The 22,381-nt window shown below is 43.6% G+C and overlaps 1 protein-coding gene across 2 annotated transcripts in view; it reads left to right on the top strand.

The window, feature by feature from the left end:
• TARBP2 (TARBP2 subunit of RISC loading complex) overlaps window positions 1-4,808 on the top strand; it is a 50,385-nt gene extending 45,577 nt beyond the window's left edge. For both annotated transcript variants that reach the window (XM_044287506.1, XM_044287505.1), the window contains exons 8-9: window positions 2,429-2,624; window positions 3,785-4,808. In XM_044287506.1, coding sequence (XP_044143441.1) covers window positions 2,429-2,624; window positions 3,785-3,942 — 354 coding nt within the window. In that variant the 3' untranslated portion in view covers window positions 3,943-4,808. The remainder of the gene's footprint in view (window positions 1-2,428; window positions 2,625-3,784) is intronic.
• Window positions 4,809-22,381: the final 17,573 nt, after the last annotated feature.

Below are 22,381 nucleotides of genomic sequence, written 5' to 3'. Positions count from 1 at the left end.
GTGTACTAGCATCTACATATCATATCACTATGTACTGTAGCTTCACCACACTGAGATCTGCTCAGAAAGCTAATCAACATATACTGCTTTATTCACAGGCAAAAAATGATCATATAGACACTGGTCATATGTGTTAGCTTATAAGTATAGAAAAATAAACGTGTCTCTATGCATCTAGAGATTCCAGGTTTGAATCTTTTTAAAGTTGTTTTTTTCCTCTTTTCTTTCACATTAATCCCATAAGAAAAGTCTCTGTCCTGATCATATTGAAAGTGTATGTATATGTGTGTGTGTATATGTATGTGTGTGTATATATATATATATATATATATATATATATATCTATATCTATCCATAAAAAGATTCAGGCAGCACTCCCTTTAGTGCAGAAATAATGCAGGTGCCCGCGGTGGTCCCTCGATATGGGACAAATTCAGTAGAGAAGGAAAGTCCGCAGCACTCCTTTAAGTAAAAAAGTGAATTTTATTCACACATGTCAGACAACGTTTCGGTCCTCTCACAGGACCATTTTCAAGTCAAGTGGACTTGAAAATGGTCCTGTGAGAGGACCGAAACGTTGTCTGACATGTGTGAATAAAATTCCCTTTTTTACTTAAAGGAGTGCTGCGGACTTTCCTTCTATATATCTATATATATATATATATATATATATATATATATATATATATATATATATATATATATATATATATATATATATATATGCAATTAAATATTACTGGATTCTTTATAATCATATATTGTCTGTAAATAAACCATTAATAGGTTTTAGTAAAAAAAACTAACACCATTCTCGATATACTAAGGCCTCATTATATGATTATATATACTTTATTATAGTATAGCCATTTAATATGGTTTTAAATAAAAAATAGTAGACAGAAAACATATGTCTCTCCTGGAACTTGAACCAGGAATGTCTACATACAGAGTAGACCACTATACCACCAAGCTATTGTATTACCACATAGAGATACATGTTTTTTATATGTTTATAGGCAGACCCATATTCTAGGCTCAGTGTCATTCTAGTCAGCTAATTATTCCATACCCCCTGAGCAAAGGGTACATGAGATTGTGACTTTGGGGTTTCATAAGCTGTAAGCCATAATCATCCAAATTCTAACAAATAAAGGCTTGAAATATCTCTATTTGCATATAATGAGTCTCTCTCCTATGTTAGTTTCATCTTTTAAGTTGCATTACTGAAATAAAGGAACTTTGCACGATATTCTAATTTTTCCAGTTTCACCTGTAGAGTATGATATTTACATGCTAGCACACGGCTCTTGAACAGGGCTCTGCCCTCAATATGCTGATGTCTAGCCCTGTCAATCAAGGGGAGGGGGAGTGTGCTGAGCACAGGGGGTGTTAGAGCAGTGCTCAGACAATTCATCCCCATCTCTTGGTGCTCCAATCCTTTATTTGCATGTGAATTAAACACAGATTTCTCTGCAGCTTATTTAACATACAGACAAAAGAAAGGTATCGTTTTAATCAGCCTGATGAGCCCTACCATCCAGTATGTCTGGTTTAATAGGGTTTATCCTGGTGACAGAGCCTCTTTAACCTGCATCTGTCCTTGGTTGCAGCCCTGAGGGTTGACTGCCGCTCAGTCTCTGGAAGAAGAACAGTGAGCACTTGCTACCTAAAGAAGGTAAAGAATGTTGCAGGGCTTGTTTTATGACAATTGTCCATTTCTGTAAGCCCTATTAGAGAGCATATGGATATCCTAGAGTAGGGTCCCAGTTTAGGAACTTATTTGTGTCCCTTTCTGTTCCATCCATGTATTACATAGCCAGCCATTCAATGCATTAGCCGCATGTAATACTACATTTCCCCTGACAGTCACTATATGGGAAATGAAAGCCTGAACTAAACTTCTCCCTGACCACCAGGGGTCCCTGAAACAGGACTTCATGACTGACGAGTAAAACCCATTGTATCTAGAAGTATGACAAAATTACTTCTCTCTTACTTTAAAGGGGTTCTGCACTTTGTTTAAACTGATGATCTATCCTCTGGATCGATCATCAGCATCTGATCGGTGGGGGTCCGAGTGACGTCACGACTTGTATCAACTGGCCTGGGCAAAGCTAAGCTCTAGTCAAGGGACCAGAGCTTAGCCGCGCCCAGGCCAGTGATACTAGTCGTGACGTCACTGGGCCTGCAGTAAACAGCGAGAAGGCTGGAGCGCCTCTGCCTTCTCAAACAGCTGATTGGCGGGGGTACCGGGTGTCGGACCCCTGCCGATCAGATGCTGATCTATCCAGAGGATAGATCATCGGTTTAAACAAAGTGCAGAACCCCTTTAAGAGCATAGATTTCACTAGTAATTTGTTCTCTCTTGATACATCTGTGTACGGACTGGTTATGAATGAGCAATGCTTTGTTTTGATATGTGCAGAATACAGGAGGGGGAAGACTGGATGGGAGCAGAGGTCGAGGACTAGCCTGTACTTGGGACTCTTTGCGCAATTCTGCTGGAGAAAAGATCCTTCACCTAAGAAGTCACCCACTTACCATCCTTAATTCTGGCTTCTGTGCCCTGCTGCAAGACCTGTCTGAGGAGCAAAGCTTTCAGATCAGCTATCTTGATATTGGTAAGATGAGGATTTTTTTCAGCTGTGTTATAGCAATGGGATCCACCTACATGCAGGCCATGCCAACCTAGAGGTTGAAACGCCATCGATCATGAGGCGATTGCATATCCTAGTAATGTGCTTTTTGATATTGATGAACTATCCTCAGGCTAGGAGGTGAATGGGAGCAGCACTGCAGTTCCCAGGTCCATCCTCTACACAGTGAAGTGAGCAGTGTAGTTCTGGAGCCCGAGCTAAAAGGTTTCCTGATGATGGGGTGTCCTGAGGACAGGCCAACAAAATCAAAATTCTGGGTCAACCTTTTAAAGGGGTTGTGTCATCAGGGACTTTGGCATATCCTAGCGATGTGCCACCAATGCCTCAGATGAAAATAACAATAAAAAGGTCAGTCCTGTGTCCCAGCACGGACAATTACTTGCGCTGCTGCTGGTTCCGGAATAGTGTGGTAGGTAGTTCACACTGGAGATGCAGATAATGAAAGTTTTGGAACCGCGCTGCTTTAGACTATAGTCCCCCGTCAACAGTGGAAGGTCCGATCTTCCACAGACAGTTTCCTCTATGGGGTTTAAGAAGATTGGCACAATAGTGAAGCACCCTTTAGCTTGATGTTTTTAAACCGTTTTACTATACTCACAAGAGTCGATTGACAAAAGGCATATAACAATATCATTAGAACCGTCTCGTTTCTGCCCGACCCGGGTTTCTCTGCCTCGCGTTGTCGCCCCTAAAGAAGCGAGGCAGCGAAACCCGGGTCGGCCAGAAACGACACTGTTCTAATGATATTGTTATATGCCTTTTGTCAATCGACTCTTGTGAGTATAGTAAAACGGTTTAAAAACATCAAGCTAAAGGGTGCTTCACTATTGTGCCAATCTTCTTAAACCCCATAGAGGAAACGGTCTGTGGAAGATCGGACCTTTTTGGATAGAAAGGGGAGGGGCTGGAGCCCTGTACCATCCACTGTTGACCGGGGACTATAGTCAAAAGCAGCGCGGTTCCAAATGCCTCAGATGAGACAAGCCCTTTAAGGATTCAAGAGAAACTTAAAAAAAAATTGTATATAATATAATGGATCTGCAGAGCACCAAATTAGTGGTATTGAGGGGTGGACCTACCCAAATTCTAACAGCTTTCATATCCTATCTAATCTTTTTCCTCAGATGAATGTAGTTTGAGTGGCCTGTACCAATGTCTTGTGGAGCTTTCGACACAACCCACGACTGTATGTCACGGTTCTGCTGCCACGAGAGAAGCAGCCCGTGCTAACGCTGCACACAACGCGCTGCAGTATCTGAAAATCATGGCTGGCAGTAAGTGAACGTGAGGAAGAGAGAAGAACAGAAATCTGCTTAATTCTTTTGGGTTACTCAAGGACTCAACACCAGAAGAGCCTAATCCTCTATACTATGTGCACCGCAAAGCCCCCAAATATGCTCCAACAAAATGTGACCAACCGTGGCTGAAAAACAGTGCTGCTACTTTAGAAATCTACCGCAAGCTCACCATCCGATAAGACTGAGGATGAGCTTGTGGTACATTTTATCAATCAGGTCCATGTTTTCCTGTCAGCTGTTGAATCTAAATACTTGATCCCATTCATAGTACTGGGGGGAAGAAAAGAGGGCGTCCCCCCACATGCATGAATACATTGCACAGGTTCCTATTTATTTTGCAGCCTTTAATGTGACCAATGTTCATCTTAAAGGTGACAAATTATCATTTGTAAGAAGGTGCTTTTTGGCACTTTGTCAAAGTGTCCATTATTTACCTCAAGGATCAGCACAGTGGACCGAAGACTCATAAGAACGTGAGATCTACAGTCATGAACATGAAATGGATGGATCCAACCAGAAACACGCCACCTGTATCGGACGCTTCAATGGCTTATATACATTTATTAGAGAGAGCTATTATTTTGGACCAACTGTCTGGTGTCTGCCATGTGCGTCCTTCTGTCTGTAGTATTTACTGTACAGGACTGTGCTAAAGCCGTCCTGATCCAGGTTCCTGGAGAACATATGAATTGGTTTCATGAGATGATGTAGGTATTTTTGAGTAAAATGCTTTTGTTCAAAAATTGGTGAATTCCAAATGTCTAACGACAAAGAAAAGCAAAAGACATCTTTTCATTCAAGTGCAGAATTGTAAATTGCTGATGTAAATATAAATTCAACTTGACAGCAATTTTTTGTTCCTTGATTTATTAAATGAGTGGCTTATTCAAAGCACCATGGTCCAGGAGACTGGAATGACACAGCATTTTCCCCAGGATGATTGACACAGAATAGTTATCTTTTTCTTTTAAGGGTTTGTCCCATGAAAAATATTCTACAGTTTTCAAACCAGCACTTGAACCTGAAAACTTTTTGTATTTGCATGTAATAAAAAAAAAAATGCTCACTGACATGAAAGCACATGCTCCGTTCCATCTTTCAACTTTCTTCAACTGCAGCAGAAAGGACATGCCCCTTAGACTCCATTCACACATCCGCAATTCCATTCCGCGGAACGGAATTGCGGACCCATTTCCGATCATGAAAAAAAATAGAACATGTCCTATTCTTGTCCGCAATAGTGGACAAGAATAGGCATATTCTCTTAGTGCTGGCACATTGCCGCTGTCCGTGTTTTGTGGATCCGCAAAACACACACGGATGTGTGAATGGACCCTTAATCTGACAGCTTGAAATCTAGCAGAACAATTAGCGCAATAAATGGGGATCTCTCTTGATCAATGTGATGTAAAGGTATGTTTCTAGTTTTGTCAGAAAGAAGTTGTCATGTATTAGTTTATGTATGATTTTTATTTATTTACATCATTCATGGGCAGTAGTGTACCGCCAATATAGGGGGCCTGAGTTCATGGAAGGTCCCACCCCCTATGTCTGTAGTTATGCATTTATCATTGCCACAGTCTTTCGTCCCGAGTCCCTATCTGGAGCTTGCGCGGGCCCTGCTTCCCCTCTGCTCAGGCCAAACCCCTTCCCGGGTGTAAACCGCAGATGGGCGATGTCCCACCTGTGAGCTTTCTCTTCCTCACCAACCTTGGCCCAGCCAGTGACATACTGCAAGGCCGCTCATTCTCCTCTGTTTGCTGGGCACTCGCACTGCACTGGCCAATCAGCATTTAGTGGTGCAAAACTCCTGCTGCTGATTGGCCAGTGTGCGAGTCGCAGGCTTAGCAGCAGAGCAGAACTGTGCAGGCAGGTGGATGGGCAGGGCGGCAGTCTTGTGCTTACCGCGCTCACGTCATGCGCTGCGGCTGGCAGTGCCACCACCTGCCTCATACTGCCACGGAGATCAGAGTCCCAACTCCAACCAGCATTACTGGCTTGCCCCTGGCCTGTTGTGTGCCATTGCCAGTCTGCCACCAAGGACAAAGTAAGTTGTAGAGTGTGTCGCTCACTGCTGTATGTTTAAAAAAAAGTTAATGGGGGATGGTTATTGGTAGGAAGAGGGCAGCAAGCAGAGTTCCTACAGGGTTGGGGGAGGCACTGTTCTATAAGGGTTATTATATAGAGGACTCTTCCCCTCCCCCCCTCTAATTTAGAGGACAGTGTCAAGGGGGTGTTGGGGACGGGGACAGGGGGGAAGAGGGCAGCAGCAAGCAGAGTTTCGGCAGGGTTGTGGGGGACACTATTCTATAAGGCATATTATATAGAGGACTCGGGACAGTGCACCGCCCCCGTCTTTTAGCCCCACAGGTGCTGCGATCAACGCTGATCACGGCACCTGTAAGTGAAGGCAGAGGGATGTGGCTCCCTTTGCCTTCCGATCAAAGCCCCAGCAGTGAAATCGCGGGGCTCCGATCGGCTGCCATGGGGACTGTAAAAGTACTATTTACCTTAATAGATGTCTATTTTTGTGAATAGGAGAGGAAATCAAAAGATCCCTTTTGGGGGCTAATAATTAGAAAAAAAAACTATATATTAAATGTTTAAATCACCCCAATTTTATATATAAAAATATATAAACAATAAAAAAAATCCTATTAGGTATGGCCGTACCTGAAAATGTCTGCAAAATAAATAAAAAACCTGTACGGGGAACGCTGTAACTAAAAAAAAAAAAAAAACACGCAAGGGCAGGTGGTGGGATGGACCAGGGGTGGGTGGAGGGTGGAATTAGGGGGCCCAATTCAGATTCTTGCTATGGGGCCCAATGATTTCTATGTACGCCCCTGTTCATGGGATAAACCCCCTTTAAGAGCTTAGAAAAGGATCCCGTCTCCCCAGGAGTGCAGGTATGGGCAACTGAACACTCAGATTTTCCAATAAAAACAACCCCTATCCACTGTTGATGTCTGCTGGCTTGAGGTTCCTCTGCTGAGACCCCTGTGATCAATAAATTGCAGTCCAAAGTACCCAGTTCCTCCTTAAAGTGATTGTCCCACGGCAAGGTGGGGCTAAACTCTGGCCCCAGATACCTGGACTTACGGAAACAGCTGAGCCCTCCACTATTTCCATAAGGCCTCATGCACACAGCCGTGTTCCATGGCCGAGAGCGGTCCGTGGTAACGCGGCCTGGATTCCTGCTGACAGCAAGAGCGCACGGCATCATTGGTTGCTATGACGCTGTGCGCTTCATGCTGCCGCTGCACTACAGTAATTACCACGGATCACTCTTGGCCGTGGAACACGGCCGTGTGCATGAGGCCTAACTCCCATTGCAGTGAATGAAAGCTACGCAAACAGAGTAGCAGATCAAGCACCACTGCTTTCATAACTCCGGTGCTGCTGGAAGTTATGAAAATGGTGGAGCGCCAGCCCATCTAGCTGTACAAAGGGTGAGAGGGGACAACTCCTAAAACACACAAGCTACAGGGATTCATCAGGTTTGCAGGTATATGAATATTTCTGTTATACTCTAGGACAGAGATGCTCAACCTGAAGCCCTCCAACTGTTGCAAAACTACAGCTGTTGGCTGCCCAGGCATACTGGGAGTTGTAGTTTTGCCACAGCTCGGAGAGCTGCACGTTGGGCTTCCCTGCTCTAGGACAACACCTTCAGACACTAACGTCACTGATTGGACATTGTCAAACTTTGTAGGAACACACATGCAACAGTTTACATCCAGTAGTCAATGTATTTCTAAATCTCTAGGAGGAATAATAGAGGAACTGCACAACATAGAGATATAGGTAAAGATGCTCCAGAATTGTTTCATGAAGAATGTATGTTTACCTTTTGCTACTGCAAAACTACTTTATATGTCATGGAGGTAGGCTCTTAACTGTAACCCAATGTGAAAATTGCAATCTGCTGGAGCCCTGTGGCTCTGTGAGCGCACTGTTATTAGACAGCTGCGGTCACAGTATGTATCCCAGAGACCAGCAGAAGCTGTCTCTCTGCGTAGCATCGGGACGGAGCGTTTGTGTAATCTGATCCTACAATCACATAGTATTCCATCCTTTTACCAGCTTCTTGTAGCGATCATACTCTGGAGTGTTCTAGAGGCATCTGTGCTCAGGGTAGGTTGCTATAATTCACATGATGTTCCAGAGGAGACTTCTAGGCTGCATTTTCTTCAGGTAAGGTTTCTTATAGGTTGCATCAAAAGGGGCTCATAGTAGATGAGAATGTTGTTCTACCACTTTACAAGTCACTGATCAGACTGCCTATAGACTGTCACCCTCCCCTATGCTAAAATTAATACCTCTGTTTCTTTTTCCTCCTTCCTGTCCTGTTGCACTGTGGCAGATGCGACTGGATGCAGTTGCCACCTATTGGCTGGAGAGAAGTTTGAGTCCCTTGAATCAAATTTGTAGCACAGCCCTCTTGGAGCTCATACTTCTCCTTCATTAACTATTATAAATTGAACTTCCTGAATTCAAAAAGGACTGACATTGGTTGGTCAGTTTTGAGTTTTGTAATACTTCTTGCTGAATCCCTATTGTTGTGCTGCTGGTAGGACATAAGGAAACTTGATGTCGAACGTAAATCTGTTTTCCCTTAGGCCCCTTTCACACGGGTGAGTTTTCCGCGCGGGTGCAATGCGTGAGTTGAACGCATTGCACCAGCACTGAAGCCAGACCCATTCATTTCTATGGGGCTGTGCACATGAGCGGTGATTTTCACGCATCACTGGTGCGTTGCGTGAAATCGCAGCAAGCTCTATTTTGGGCGTTTTTCACGCAACGCAGCCCCCATAGAAGTTAATGGGGTTGCGTGAAAATCGCAAGCAAGTGATGGATCATGTGATGAGCGCAGTGACGTCATCAAAGGTCCTATTCCTCACAGAACAAGACAAAAGAGAGATGCCGGCTGCGCAAACAAGTGGATTAAGGCGAGTTAAATTTTTTATTTTTTTAACCCCTCCATCACTATTGTACTATGCATTCTGTATTCAGAATGATATTAATTTCCCTTATAACCATGTTATAACGGAAAATAATACAATCTACACAATCTTGAACCCAAACCTGAACTTCTGTGAAGAAGTTTGGGTCTGGGTACCACATTCTGTTTTTTATCACGCGCGTGCAAAATGCATTACACCCGCGTGATAAAAACTGAACGGAACACAATCGCTGTCAAAACTGACTGCAATTGCGTACCTACTCGTGCGGGTTTGTGGCAACGCATCCGGACACGTGGGGGTGAAAGAGGCCTTAGTGCTAACAGCACAAATAACCCACCCTATTCTTTATTTTACTTTTATAACTACACACTGAGGGTATTAGTCACCCTCACCTATACCATAAAGGTGTTTATTTTTTTTATTAAAGGGAACCTGTCACCAGTTTTATGGTGTCCTAACTAAGGGCAACTTAAATAAGTGACTGATTCTCTTAGCAAAATGCTGGGTCACTTTCTTTAATTGACCCAGTCAATCTGCCAACATCTTGTATTGAAAAGCTCCAGCTGACAATGATGAGTCCTGAATATTCATGAGCTCCTGACTCTCCCCACCCACCTACTGCTGAATGACAGTTATTTTCCATAGGAATCAGCAGCAGGTGGGCAGAGGAGTGGCTATAGCTCTGAATTAAATATACGCTGGACTCGATGACCTCACGCCGGACTCGAATCAGCTCATTGGCATCTTTGTGTGTATATTGTGAGGTAACCATCTGTCATACCAGTAAGTGAATACATCTAAGGCACTTTTTAGTAGTTAATGATTGTATATAATTAGTTAGATTATAATCAAATATCCACATGACAGGTTCCCTTTTGAGTTTCCATTTATCCTACCAGTTCAAAGGGGCAGAATTACCCCATTGTTGTGCTGCTGTTCGGAAAAAGGGAAAACAGAATAACGTCTACACCAATGCAAGAGCAGGGACTGTAAGAACAGTGCGATAAAGGCGGTTGTAAGGATGAACTCACTAAAGGAGTTCAAGAGGGACCTGGATGTATTTCTGGAGTGTAATTATATTACATGTTATAGTTACTAGATTTCTGGAAAAGGATCAATTGAGTTAATCTGATTGCCAGATTTTGGGTCAGGAAGAATTTTTCCTCCCTATAATGTGTAAAATCGCTTTCTACCTTGAGTAGATTGCAGAATAAGTCTAGTTTCACACTAGAGTTATAGAAATGCAGCAGGCATGTTCGGCAGGGAGCAGCCTGCCTGGTCTCTCAGGATCTGGGATTGCTGGAAACTACATAATTGCTGTCCGGCTCCATTAACTGTAATGGGGATGAGCGGAGTTCTAGGTACAACTCGGCAAATATGCAGAGAACTGACAGGGCTAAAACAACTGCGCACATATTTGCCAGGTTATAGTTATTGGGATCATGTCGTTTCTGACAACGCAAGATCCATAGAGACCTGGCAGGCTGTTCCCTGAAAAAACAACAGCAGCCTGCTAGATCTTACTAAGGGTACTTTCACACTAGCGGTTTTCTTTTCCGGCACTGAGTTCCGTCACAGGGGCTCTATACCGGAAAATAACTGATCAGTTTTATCCCCATGCATTCTGAATGGAGAGCAATCCGTTCAGGATGTCTTCAGTTCAGTCTTTTTGACTGTTCAGAATGGAGATAATACCGCAGCATGCTACGGTTTTGTCTCCGGCCAAAAATCCGAAACACATGCCGGATCTGGCATATTTTTTTCCATAGGAATGCATTAGTACCAGATCCGGCATTTAAAATACTGCAATGCCAGATGCGCAGACCGGAAAAAAAAAAAATGCCAGATCCGGAAAGATGGATCAGGATCCTGATCAGTCTTACAAATGCCGTCGGTTGCCATACGTTTTGACGGATTCCTCTGCCGCAAGTGTGAAAGTACCCTTACGCTAGTGTGAATCTAGCCTAATAACCTGAAGTGGATCATTGTTACAGGGAATCTATCACCACTGTAGACCCTTTTTACTGTTTGCATGGCCCTAGAGCCCTGCTGTAGCCATGTGTACATGTACCAAATCCATGTTCTCTAACCCCCAGAATGGCTCGTTAACACGACTGCCGTTTTTTGTGGTCCGGACCCATTGAAATGAATGGTTCCGTATACGGAATGCAGAAAACTACCTGTGAACGAGCCCCAACATATGATATGCTAATTAGGTTGAAAAGAGCCCGAGGGGCTGTACTTATACATGCTGGAGCCAAGCCTTGCCCATCAGCAGTGTGCCCCGCTCTCCTTCTACCAACAGAGAGGTCATCATGCGGCCAGCTAATTTCAAGCATACTTTCACCTTCCTGTGTGGGCCCAGATGGTCTGTATTCTCAGCAGCTTCATTAACTGAACTGGGATGTGCCAGCCGCCTGCTGCTTATGGGAAGAAAGAAGAGTGAGCAGGAGCTGGGCTCCACATGGATAAGTTGTCCCCTTTTTGTATGCAATAGGCATTATTGTTACATGGTGCGGGACACACACAGCAGGTATCCGTGTTTTCTGGACTGCAAAACGGATACAGTCGTGTGAATACCTTCTTAATGCGATTAATGCAATGACCGCAAATAGCTGCTGTAAACTATTTTTATTCATATCACAATCAAGAATAAAAGGAACTCGCTACATAATGTGGTACAAGGTGTTATATACAAAGACTGGCGTGTTGTCTATCACCCTGAAGGATTGTGTAATATATTTACAAGAGATCTGACCATTCAGAGAGGCTACTGATGAGATTATGTCCCAACACAATGCTAATATGCAGTAACCCTGCCGAAAGCGGGTACAAAGCTTAGCGCTGGTATACAGCAATGGCTCACTGCACTGTGAAATAATTCAGAAATTGTGCATGTGGGTAGTAAAAAAAACTGAAGTGCCACGCAGCCAGTGCAAGCTCTGAGCGTGGCCTGTACGCTGGTCGACACATGAATTATTTTTTTCTGCCAAAGCGTTGGGGCACGGCCAAACTCCAAAACTGCGGCGCTGAGTCCCATCCTCGAGAATGGATCCTGCTGTCTCCTTGCATGGGACTGTGCTCATCTCGTCCAAACCTTAAATAAAAAGGGGATTCAAAGAAGCAAATTTATATTAGTGCAATAGTGAAAGCAGAGTGTAATATCAGTTTTTCTTCACCACAAATAATAGAGTGTAATATCAGTTTGTTATATTAGCTACATTCAGGATATCATGAAAGGAAGACTTAGGCTACGGAACTGCCTGCCGGCAAACTGATGGCATTAGTAAGACTGATCAGGATCGTAATCAGTCTTAAAAATGCCTGATCAGTCAAAAAAAAATGCATTGAAATGCCGGATCCGTCTTTCTGGTATGATCCGGCAAAACGGATCGGGCATTTTTTTTTATCACTTTTCTTTCGCATGCACAGATCGGAAGGATGGATCCGGCACTATTACATTCCTATGGAAAAAAATGCCGGATCCGGCATTCAGGCAAGTGTTCAGTTTTTTTCGCCAGAGATAAAACTGTAGCATGCTGCAGTTTTTTCTTTTGCTTGATCATTTAAAATGACTGAACTGAAGACATCCTGATGCATCCTGAACGGATTACTCTCCATTCAGAATGCATGGGGATATATGCCTGATCAGTTCTTTTCCAGCATTGAGTCCCTAGGATGGAACCAGTGCCAGAAAAGAAAAACGTTAGTGTAAAAGTACCCTTATGCTTCATTCAGGCAATAGAAGACGCGTTTCACTGTCTGTTTTACATCAGCAAATCCTGCCCTGACAGGAGGTCTAATCATCTGAACTTACAGCATAGTGTGTCCCTACGATGCTGTTAGTTTGGATCATTAGAGCAGGCATCCTCAAACTGCGGCCCTCCAGCTATTGCAAAGCTACAACTCCCAGCATGCCCGAACAGCCTACAGGTATCAGCCTACAGCAGGGCACTGTGGGAGTTGTAGTTTTACAACAGCTGGAGGGCCGCAGTTTGAGGATGCCTGCTATAGAGCAATGAGGGTGGTGCCAGTGCACTCATTGCACAGAGGCCAGGCAGTAGGTGCATAATCTCACCTGGTCCTGCCAATCAACACCCGAAGGAAGGGCCAGGCAGTGAATGGATCTGAACTTGAGCAATGGCAGCACCCTTTTTGCACTAAAGACATAATTTGCATAGTTCAAAAAAGCCAATTTTATCTGCAAGGGAGCCACGGATCACTATAAGGCCCCTTTCACACGAGCGAGTTTTCCGTACAGCTGCAATGCTCGAATGAAATGCTTTGCTCCTGCACCGATTCCTGACCTATTCATTTCTATGGGTCTGTGTACATTAGCGTTGTTTTTCACACATCATTTCTGCGTTACGGGACAATCGCAGCATGTTCTATATTCAGCGTTTTTCACACAGCCCTGGCCCCATAGACATGAATGGGGCTTCTGTGAAAAACGCATTGCATCCGGATGCAAAGCGTTTTTCACTGATGGTTGCTAGGAGATGTTTGTAATTCTTCAGTTTATTTTTCACGGACGTGCAAAACGCATCAAAACTGATTGCACCAGTGCGGGAAAAAACTGAACCACTGAACGCAATTGCAGACAAATTGACTGAACTTGCGTGCAAAACCTTCAGTTTTTGCCTGAACAGATCCGGACACAATCCGTATCGTTCGTGTGAAAGGGGCCTAAGAATGGCACAGAATCAGGAGAGCTAAGCGTGTCAATTTTTTGTGTTGATCTGCGACTGATGTATTGTGGTTCTCCCCATAGATCTCAATGTTGTTAAAAATACAGAAAAAAATATGCACCAAAAAGCACGCAAAATCTGTGATAGTGCGACTTTATGTGCGTTTTTAATGCCGATTTTCTGCATGCAACTCTGCCGCGTGCAGGTACCCTAAATCTCCTAAGTATAAGGGACCCAGTGCAGAATAATAAAATAACACACTGACTGTGCCTCTACCTTTGTGGTTGGAACTGGAAGGAGCTGCGGGCATTTCTGCTGTGCAGGATGGTTCTGAGCAAGGAAGTCAGCCCAATCTTGTCCTCCGATGAGGGCTGTGATGAGAAGCTTTCATCCAGCTGAAATGCAGGTACAAGAAAATATGTTCAATAAAAACATAATCATAGAAAGTATGAACACTTGTAGTTCTCTCAACACCACAGCTGTCTTAAAACCCCCATTTAGTTATGGTACATGTCTGAGCTGCAGTTTAAAGCATGGGAGAGGAACAGAGCAGCAGAATGAACCACTGATGTAACAGAATTAGAAAGAGAGGTGAACCTGTTTGAGGTAGGCTTCCATCTGAGGAGCTTTCATTGCTGTGCCAAGTGAGCGCAACCAATTTGATCAAAATGTGCACTAAGGGCATAGCCACATGTTTCGGTTTTCCTGATGAAGTTTTGAGAGCCAAAATCACTGACTGTGTAAAAGCGGCCTTGGGCTACTTTCGCACTCGCGTTTTGGGTGGATCCGTCATGGATCTGCAAAAACAGGTCCGTTACAATAATACAACTGTATGCATCCGTCATGAACGGATCCATTTTTTGTATTATCTGTAACAGACAAGACGGATCCGTCATGAACTCTATTGAAAGTCAATGGGAGACGGATCTGTTTTTTATTGTGTCAGAGAAAACGTTTGGGTCAGTTTCGGAAAAGCAAGCAGCATTTTGGTGTCCGCCTCCAGAGCGGAATGGAGACGGAACGGAGCCAAACTGATGCATTCTGAACGGATCCTTTTCCATTCAGAATTCATTAAGGGCAAAACTGATCCGTTTTGGACTGCTTGTGAGAGCCCTGAACGGATCTCACAAACGGAAACCAAAACGCCAGTGTGAAAGTAGCCTTACTTGATGGATTGCGGTCATAATTGCCAACTTTTGACAATAGACATCAGGGAGATTCCCAAAAAATAATTCTCTATCCATTTATATAGGACATGTCAAGATTGTGTTGTCAGAGAGAAGTGTTAGGAATGTCACCCTGCTCTGCTGTGCATGTTATTGTAATTGATCTTCCCGAATGGTTTCCTGGCAGGTTTCCTTGTGATCAAGGTTGCTGCTGCCAGGAAGACTGATGTGTTTAATTGATTATTCTGAAGAATCGACTTAAGTTCTTTGGAGGTTTGTGACTAATATGCCCCAAGGATCCATTGCGAGACCCATAAATCTGCCTGATGTTGTGTAACACTTCAGGATTCGGAATCACAACTGTCGAGACTTGTCTACTGCACACTTATTGGAGCCATTGTAGTCAAACGAGGCTTCAAATTATCTCAGATCTTTTTTCCCTGCCTACAGATGAACAAGGAGTCAAGACCTCATTCAGACAGCTGTTTTGCACCTGTACTGTAATACTCAGACACCACGCTGTTCTACTTAACCAAATTTGCAGCACCATAGACTGTAAGTTCAGGTAAAAGGGTTGTCCAAGTTGAAACATCTTGGGAGCAAACATCAGGAAAGGCTAAAAAAAATACCTTAAAAAACTTGACTCACCTTTCTGTTCCCACAGCAATCCAGCGCTGCTGCTCTGTCTCCTAAGCCAGGCTGCAGCAGTGACATCCCATATACTGCTGCAGGGAATCTCTGACCTCAGCAGTCTCAAGCCATACACCTCTGAGGCCCGTTTTTGGCTCTAGTGGTCTATGGCAGGGTTCCTCAAAAAGATTCCCCTAGTATTGATCAGGTGATATAATTAGTGTCAGTGCGTCAAGACTTACCACAGGTATTCATTCTGTGGCATATTCTAAAATCATATTCTCAAGGTGGGCCCTGAGGACTGGAGTTGAGGAACACTGGTCTATGGGACATTGAGGCTGAGAGGCAGAGAAGTGGTGCTGAATCAGAGGGGGTTAAGTAAGTTACGTTTTTATTTTTTTAGTTTGCCTCCATGAAGTTTCAACTCAGAAAAGACCTTTAAGTTGGGTCCATGTGTTACATCCCCAATGCATAAAGTTAAATACAACTATGATATACTTGTCAGAGTGAGATCTTAGGCTGGTGGGTTCTAGGATGTGAATCATGGGCTTGAATTTGTAATAGATTTCCCTACCTTATTACTCTGGTTTTAAAATCTTCCCTTACGAGACAGTTGACTTACCATTTCCTCATAATCTTTTCATTAAAAACTGGAGAGCCCCTTTAATTTCTAAACACACATAAGACCATTATAATTTATACGACTTGTCAGAGAGTGACATATCTGGGCATCGCAGAACAGGGGCTGAACAGCTTTGGCTCTTATTAGCCTGTTACCCAGGTATTACCGAATCTGAAATGGTTGTGATGCTATAGCTGTGCCCTCAATCCATGGAAAGTAAAGAATGTGTTACGGTAACCCATTTCTTACTCCAAGACCCGGGACATTAGTGTTGACTCCAGAGACGGAAGTTTTGGAACTTGACCAAGTGACATGCTGGAAAAGAATCTTCTCTGTAATAACCGACCCACATTGATAGTGTCATATCATTGTGAATACGATTATTTCATTAAAAGGTAGTAAATAAAATGTCCAAAAAATCTTACCCTTCCAGGACTTACCTGCGAGTCGAGGAAACTTGGGGGTACCTCCATGAAGTTTTCAGGTGACTCATCTCCTGCCTGATGAGGCTGAGCAGTCCTGGCACAGGAAAGTAGAGCGAGGAGCATGAGAGTTAGTATCTCCATGGCTGAGGATGTGAGATGTGACAGAACAGGCACAGGTGTTGTGTATATAAGATGTGGACTACCTGGGAGGAGCCAGCATCCTTACAAGGTGCATATGGTGATTAATCTGTGGAGCACCACATGTTATTGTCACACTATGACGATTGAGATGTGGCCCCGAGAAGATGAAATACTCCCTGGAGTGTGTGTAAAGCTCCCCACAACGTTATTACTGTGATAAATCCAGTTAATTTGTGCTTAAACCCCTTTTTGTGGACACTTAATTGAAAGCTGTTTGTCCTGTTAATGTATCGGGTCCCAGTGGACGGATCTAGCGGTGATTTGCTCATCCTTGTACACAACAGAAATTTGGTTTTAAAAGTGAATAACTGCAGCTAAGTGTGGGGAATTCTGGTTGTCCATTTCTATTAGATTGGTATGTTTCCTAAATATAAAGGAACAATTCATACCGCAGATATGGAGACTGTCTAACTGTGGTTCTGGATGTGGATGTACTTAAATAATACATATAGAGTATATCAGACTGTCAGTGTAGTGTAAGCTTTGACTATTGGTGTCCAGGGAAATGTTCTGGGTGAAAAATAGGGCAATTGCCCTTAAAAGGCCTGGCCAAACCTATACTAGAACCTTGTCCTGGAATATTCTAGATTTCAGAATGCTAAAAGCCCCCCCAAAAGTCCTTACTATCATACCAAATGCAAATACACTGAATGTCCCCTTTAGGAGAGACACCCGCACCATTCACAAATGGAGCTTATCTGTAGGGAAATTTGTTGTGACCCCAGAGTGTAGCACCAAAATTGAGAAATTGGGCAATCCTGGAAATTTTCTAACGAGGCATGGTTATTGGTGCTAGACTAGGATTTCAAAAACGACAAACCTTGTTTTTTTTTGTGCTACTGTGTCAAGAGTGTATTGAGAATGGTGTGATCAAGGAAAAACATTCAACAAAAGGGGACCCTGTGAATGGGAGCAATTCTTCCACGACGGGTCACAGGAGAATGTCAAGAATTGTTCCAGCAAACAGGCAGTGCACAGTCAAGCAAACTGGAGCCAAATGCAATGCTGGTCCTCCAACTAAGGCCTCTAGCACAAAAACATTTTTTTTCCAGTTTCCGTTCCGTATACGGAACAATTCATTTCAATGGATCCGCAAAAAAGCAGAAGGTACTCTGTATGCCTTCCATTTCCGTATTTCCGTTCCGTTGAAAGATAGAACATGTCCTATTGTCCGCATAACGGACAAGGATAGTACTGTTCTATCAGGGGTCAGCTGTTCCGCAAAAAACGGAATGCACACGAACGTCATCCGTATTTTTTGCGGATCCGTTTTTTGCAGAATGAAAAATACTGGAAAAGCCATATGGTTGTGTGCAAGAGGCCTAAGGCTAGGTTCACATCACCTTTTAGTTTTCAGTTCTTCTGATCAGTCAGAAGAACATAAAATAAAAAACAAAAACGAATCCTTTATTTCGAGCATCCATTGTGCTTATTTTGCATCTCTTAGGAATTTCCAACTGAGATCTGTTATTTTAGACAGGAGGAAAAGTCTTCCCTTAAGGACATTTCCTCAATCAAAAATAATGGATCTCAGATAGAAACGGCTAAAACGGATGTAAAATAGTGACAATATGACTTATCCACATGACAGTGTCAGCTTTTCCATTTGCAAAAATGAATAGGACATGGATAGCTTCTGTGTGCTTTTTGTTTTTTTGGCGAGTCTGAAAATAGACCAGAATAGGACATGCACTGAATTTCTCACATTGTCCAATGGATCCATGCATAGGCAAATTGAGAACTTAAAGTGGCCCTGGAAAGAAAAATTTAAAATGGCCCCACGTTATAGGAGTGTATAAATTAACAGGAGCTAGGGCAACACAACTAAAGGGAATGGGGGTGTCATCAATACCATAACGCAAAATACCGTAGGGCATCACATTATATTGCCCCAGAAAGACCGCTAGCCACTACTCAGATAACATGACCACTGATGAAGGTCCACCGTGACCGAAACGTCTGGTCAGAAATACTTTGTTGTTGACTTATATAAATACGACGGCCAATCGGATGATGCAGAGATTATGAAATAAACCTCACTTGAATTGCAAAACTTCCAACCTGAGTGCCTCAATACTTTATTACTGTGATAAACGGCATAACAGCCCTTGATTGGCATCGGTGACACCCTTGAACAGAGTGCGGTTCCTCACTTTACTACAGAGCACACAGAAGCCAAGCCCAACTGCAGCAGCCAATGACCACACAATTTCGCAGTTAATTGGCCACCCCTGCCTGCTGCTGGTGGGTCTGGCTTGGCCAAATGTGGCCAGCCACAACTTATGCCTGTACCCCCAGTCACTCTCAAGAAGGAAATTCACTTCACAAACATACTGAACCAGCAGAGGGCTGCTCAGATATATGAGGTCCTACAGATGGAGAACTAACAGGTTGTCACTTAGGATAGTTATACAATAAGTAAACATTTTATTTGTCATGTGGTTCAGTACAAGTTCTGTTCTTTATCATAGTCATTGATCTGCTGAAGTCACCCACACACTATATTTACAGATCCCAAATAGCACTCAATAAAATTTTCAATGAATATCCGACCTATTCAAGTGGTGTCAAAGTGGTACTGGTCTTGAAGTCACACCTCATTCCTACAAGGAGTGTTCAGGAAGAAGAAGTGGACGGCAAACAATCAACAATCCATTCTTACTCTCAAGGGATCATGTGGTGATTTATACACCTTGGTATAACTGAAGAGGTTGTCCCATCTTATATAGCTGATTTCACAGTATTAGTATTACATGGTGGCTATTATAATAAATGGCGTTTTCTGTAGTCCATGGATAGCTGGACCCACCAGACAAAGGGCTGCTCTTGCAGACAGTCTCATTTCTGGCTCATAAAAGATTTTGGATGGGGGCGTTCTCCTTAGAGACAGTTGTTAGGAGACATCACCTTACTAATCTATCTTCAATTCCAAATTTGCACTGTTTCGGTTTTGTGTCTGTGGAGGCAAATAGGTGTCTGTCCAAACCAATCATCATTGCATGTTGTAGTTGCCAATTTTTCAGAGTGTGTGTGTGTGTGTATATATTTTTTCAGTCATTGGAATTATTCATTGATGAAAGAAAACAGGCTTTAAAGGGGTTGTCCAGCTTAGTTTCCCATATTGTTGACCTATCTTCAGGATAGGTTATCAATATTAGATCGGTGGGGGTCCAACTCCTGTCTCCCTTGCTGATCAGCTGTTTGAAGAGAACGCAGCACACCAGCAATTCACTTGAATGGGATGGAGGAGCTGTAATTACACCCGTTTGCCTCTGCGATGTCGACGGCAAGCAGGTAAACCCTGAAGAGAATGCAGTGCTTACACAAGGACTGCATACTCTCAGACAGCTAATTGTTGGGGGTGCTGGAATTCGGACCTCTGCCAATTTAATATTGATGAATTATTTTGTGGATAGGTGACCAATACAGGAAAACAGACAACCCCTTTAAAGAACTGGAGGGATAAGACTAAAAAGGATGAAGAGCAACACTTTCATTTATTACAATAATACAAATCATGAACAAATCATTGAGAAGACTGTAGACCCAAATATAAATCATAATGTTGTGTATATTGATCCCCTGTGTCACTTGAGCAGATTTGGCTTGTAGCTACACCTAAGGGCATTATCTAAGTAGCCCCCCCTCCAGTCTTTATCCATTAACCCCCTGTACAGGGATCTGGTCTCTGCTGTAGTGGAACCATCAGGCAACTACCTCTTGGAGTAGTCACTGTTCAAGTGACTGCTGAGGTACGGTGGTCAAGAGACACTAGTGAGGAGCACCAAGTGATCAGGCAAAACTATAGTCAGTGACAGGCTGAGGTCAGGCCAGGCAGAATTCCTGTAATCTGATAAATAGTCCAAGGGCAGGGCAAGCAGTTTACTGTCAGTATGGAGATTAGATAGAGGTTGGGTGAGGCAGCAAAGTTTTGAATCCAGAAGACTGGCTGAATTTGGTACACAGAACAGGTAAACAAATGAATGGCATACCTTTGCAGAAAACTGACAAATACTGACTGAATACTAAAACCTATTGCTTAGGCATCCTCCCATAGGGAAAGGTGCCTTAAGTACCCCAAGGTAGCTAGCCATTGGCTGGGGATGGGTGACCGTGCAATGGCCCTTTAAGAGCTAAATAGAGCTTGCATGCCCTACAGACAGTGAGAGGCAGGGGTGTAGCTGAAGGCTCATGGGCCCTGGTGCGAGAGTTTAGCTTGGGCCCCCCTTCCCTCAGTGCTTTGTGGCCAGGAGCAGGGGAGCAAATAGCCTTTGTGCTCCCTGAGGCAAAAATTGAAACAGCACTCTTCCCATGTCAAATTCTTGACCTAACCCCTTCCCTCCAGCCAGAGGTGTAACTTGACCAGCATGCACTTTCTATAATACCGGTGTCTTCTTATGTGGCCCAAGGGTCTTTGGGCCCCCTCAGGCTCCTGGGCCCGGTAGCGACTGCTACCTCTGCACCCCCTATAGCTACGCCCCTGGTGAGAGGCATTACTGCAGGATGCAGGCTTCAGCCTGTGTGGGAGGACAGGATTATCCCAGTGGGCACAACTGCAGGCAGGAAAGGGGGCACACCAATAAGACCATATCATTGGAGCTGTGGAGTAGGTAGGTAAGGTGGTGGTCGTGACCAGCCCCATAACTGTACCCTCCTTATTTTGGTTGACTATTCCAAAAATGTATTTACAAGGGCTGATGCATTAATGTTTTCAGCAGGTTCCCAAGTTCTCTTTTCTGGACCAAAACCTCTCCATCCACCAGATGGAGGGTCTTGAATCTGACCCTCTTCACATCCAGAACATCCCTGACCTCATACTTATTCTTCATGCCAACAGGAGTAGAAGCAGGGATGGAACAGGTGGAGTAGCAGCTGAAAACAACTGGCTTGAGAAGGGAAAGGTAGGCACAATTTGTAACAAACCAGATTCAACTGGCTCAAAACCTTAAAAGGATCAATTAAATAGGGTGCCAACTTTTACGAGGGTACCTTGAGTCTGATATTGACAAGTATTGGAAGTGGAACTGGCATTTGACAACCATAAACTATGAAGAAAAGGGTCTTATCAGTAGATTCACTGGGATGGTTGTTGTAGGAAAACTCCTCCCAGGGGAGCAAAGCAACCCAGTCGTCATGACGTGTAGAAATTAAATAAAGTCGCAAATAGTTGACCAGGACTTTATTAATGCATTTCACTAGCCCGTTGGACTGTGGACGGTAAGCCGAAGAAAAGTCTAACTTGATGTCAAACTGTTTACAGATAGCTGTTCAGAACTTAGAAACAGACATGTAAGGGCAAACCATACAGATGGAAAATGTGCATAAAGAAGGAAGACCAGTCGGGCACAGAGAGAGATCTATTTATTGAAAATTAGTCAACCAATACCCAGATTACAGTGCATCCGAAAGAAAGAGGTAGATCAGTGATAAAAGTCATGTCTACATGTTGCCATGGGACATCAGGCACAAGCAAAGGAAGTAAATGACCTGCAAGTCTTTGTTTAGGATCTTAGTTCTGGGCACAGGTGGTATAGGATGCCAAATATTTCCTGATGCAGAACTAGAGACTATGTGATCAGGATAAATAATATGCTGGGGGTCTTCCACATGGTCAGCAGAGTCAAATGAACGGAGGGCATCTGCCTTAGTATTCTTCTCAGGGTGGCAAAAAATGTAAGATACGATCAAATCAAGCGATGAACTGTGATCACTGGCCTTGGCCAG

The sequence above is a fragment of the Bufo gargarizans genome, chromosome 3, assembly GCF_014858855.1.
Source record: "Bufo gargarizans isolate SCDJY-AF-19 chromosome 3, ASM1485885v1, whole genome shotgun sequence".
NCBI lineage: Eukaryota > Metazoa > Chordata > Amphibia > Anura > Bufonidae > Bufo > Bufo gargarizans.
Note: the sequence above shows the minus strand (reverse complement) of the source record. Positions and strands in the feature narration are given on the sequence as shown.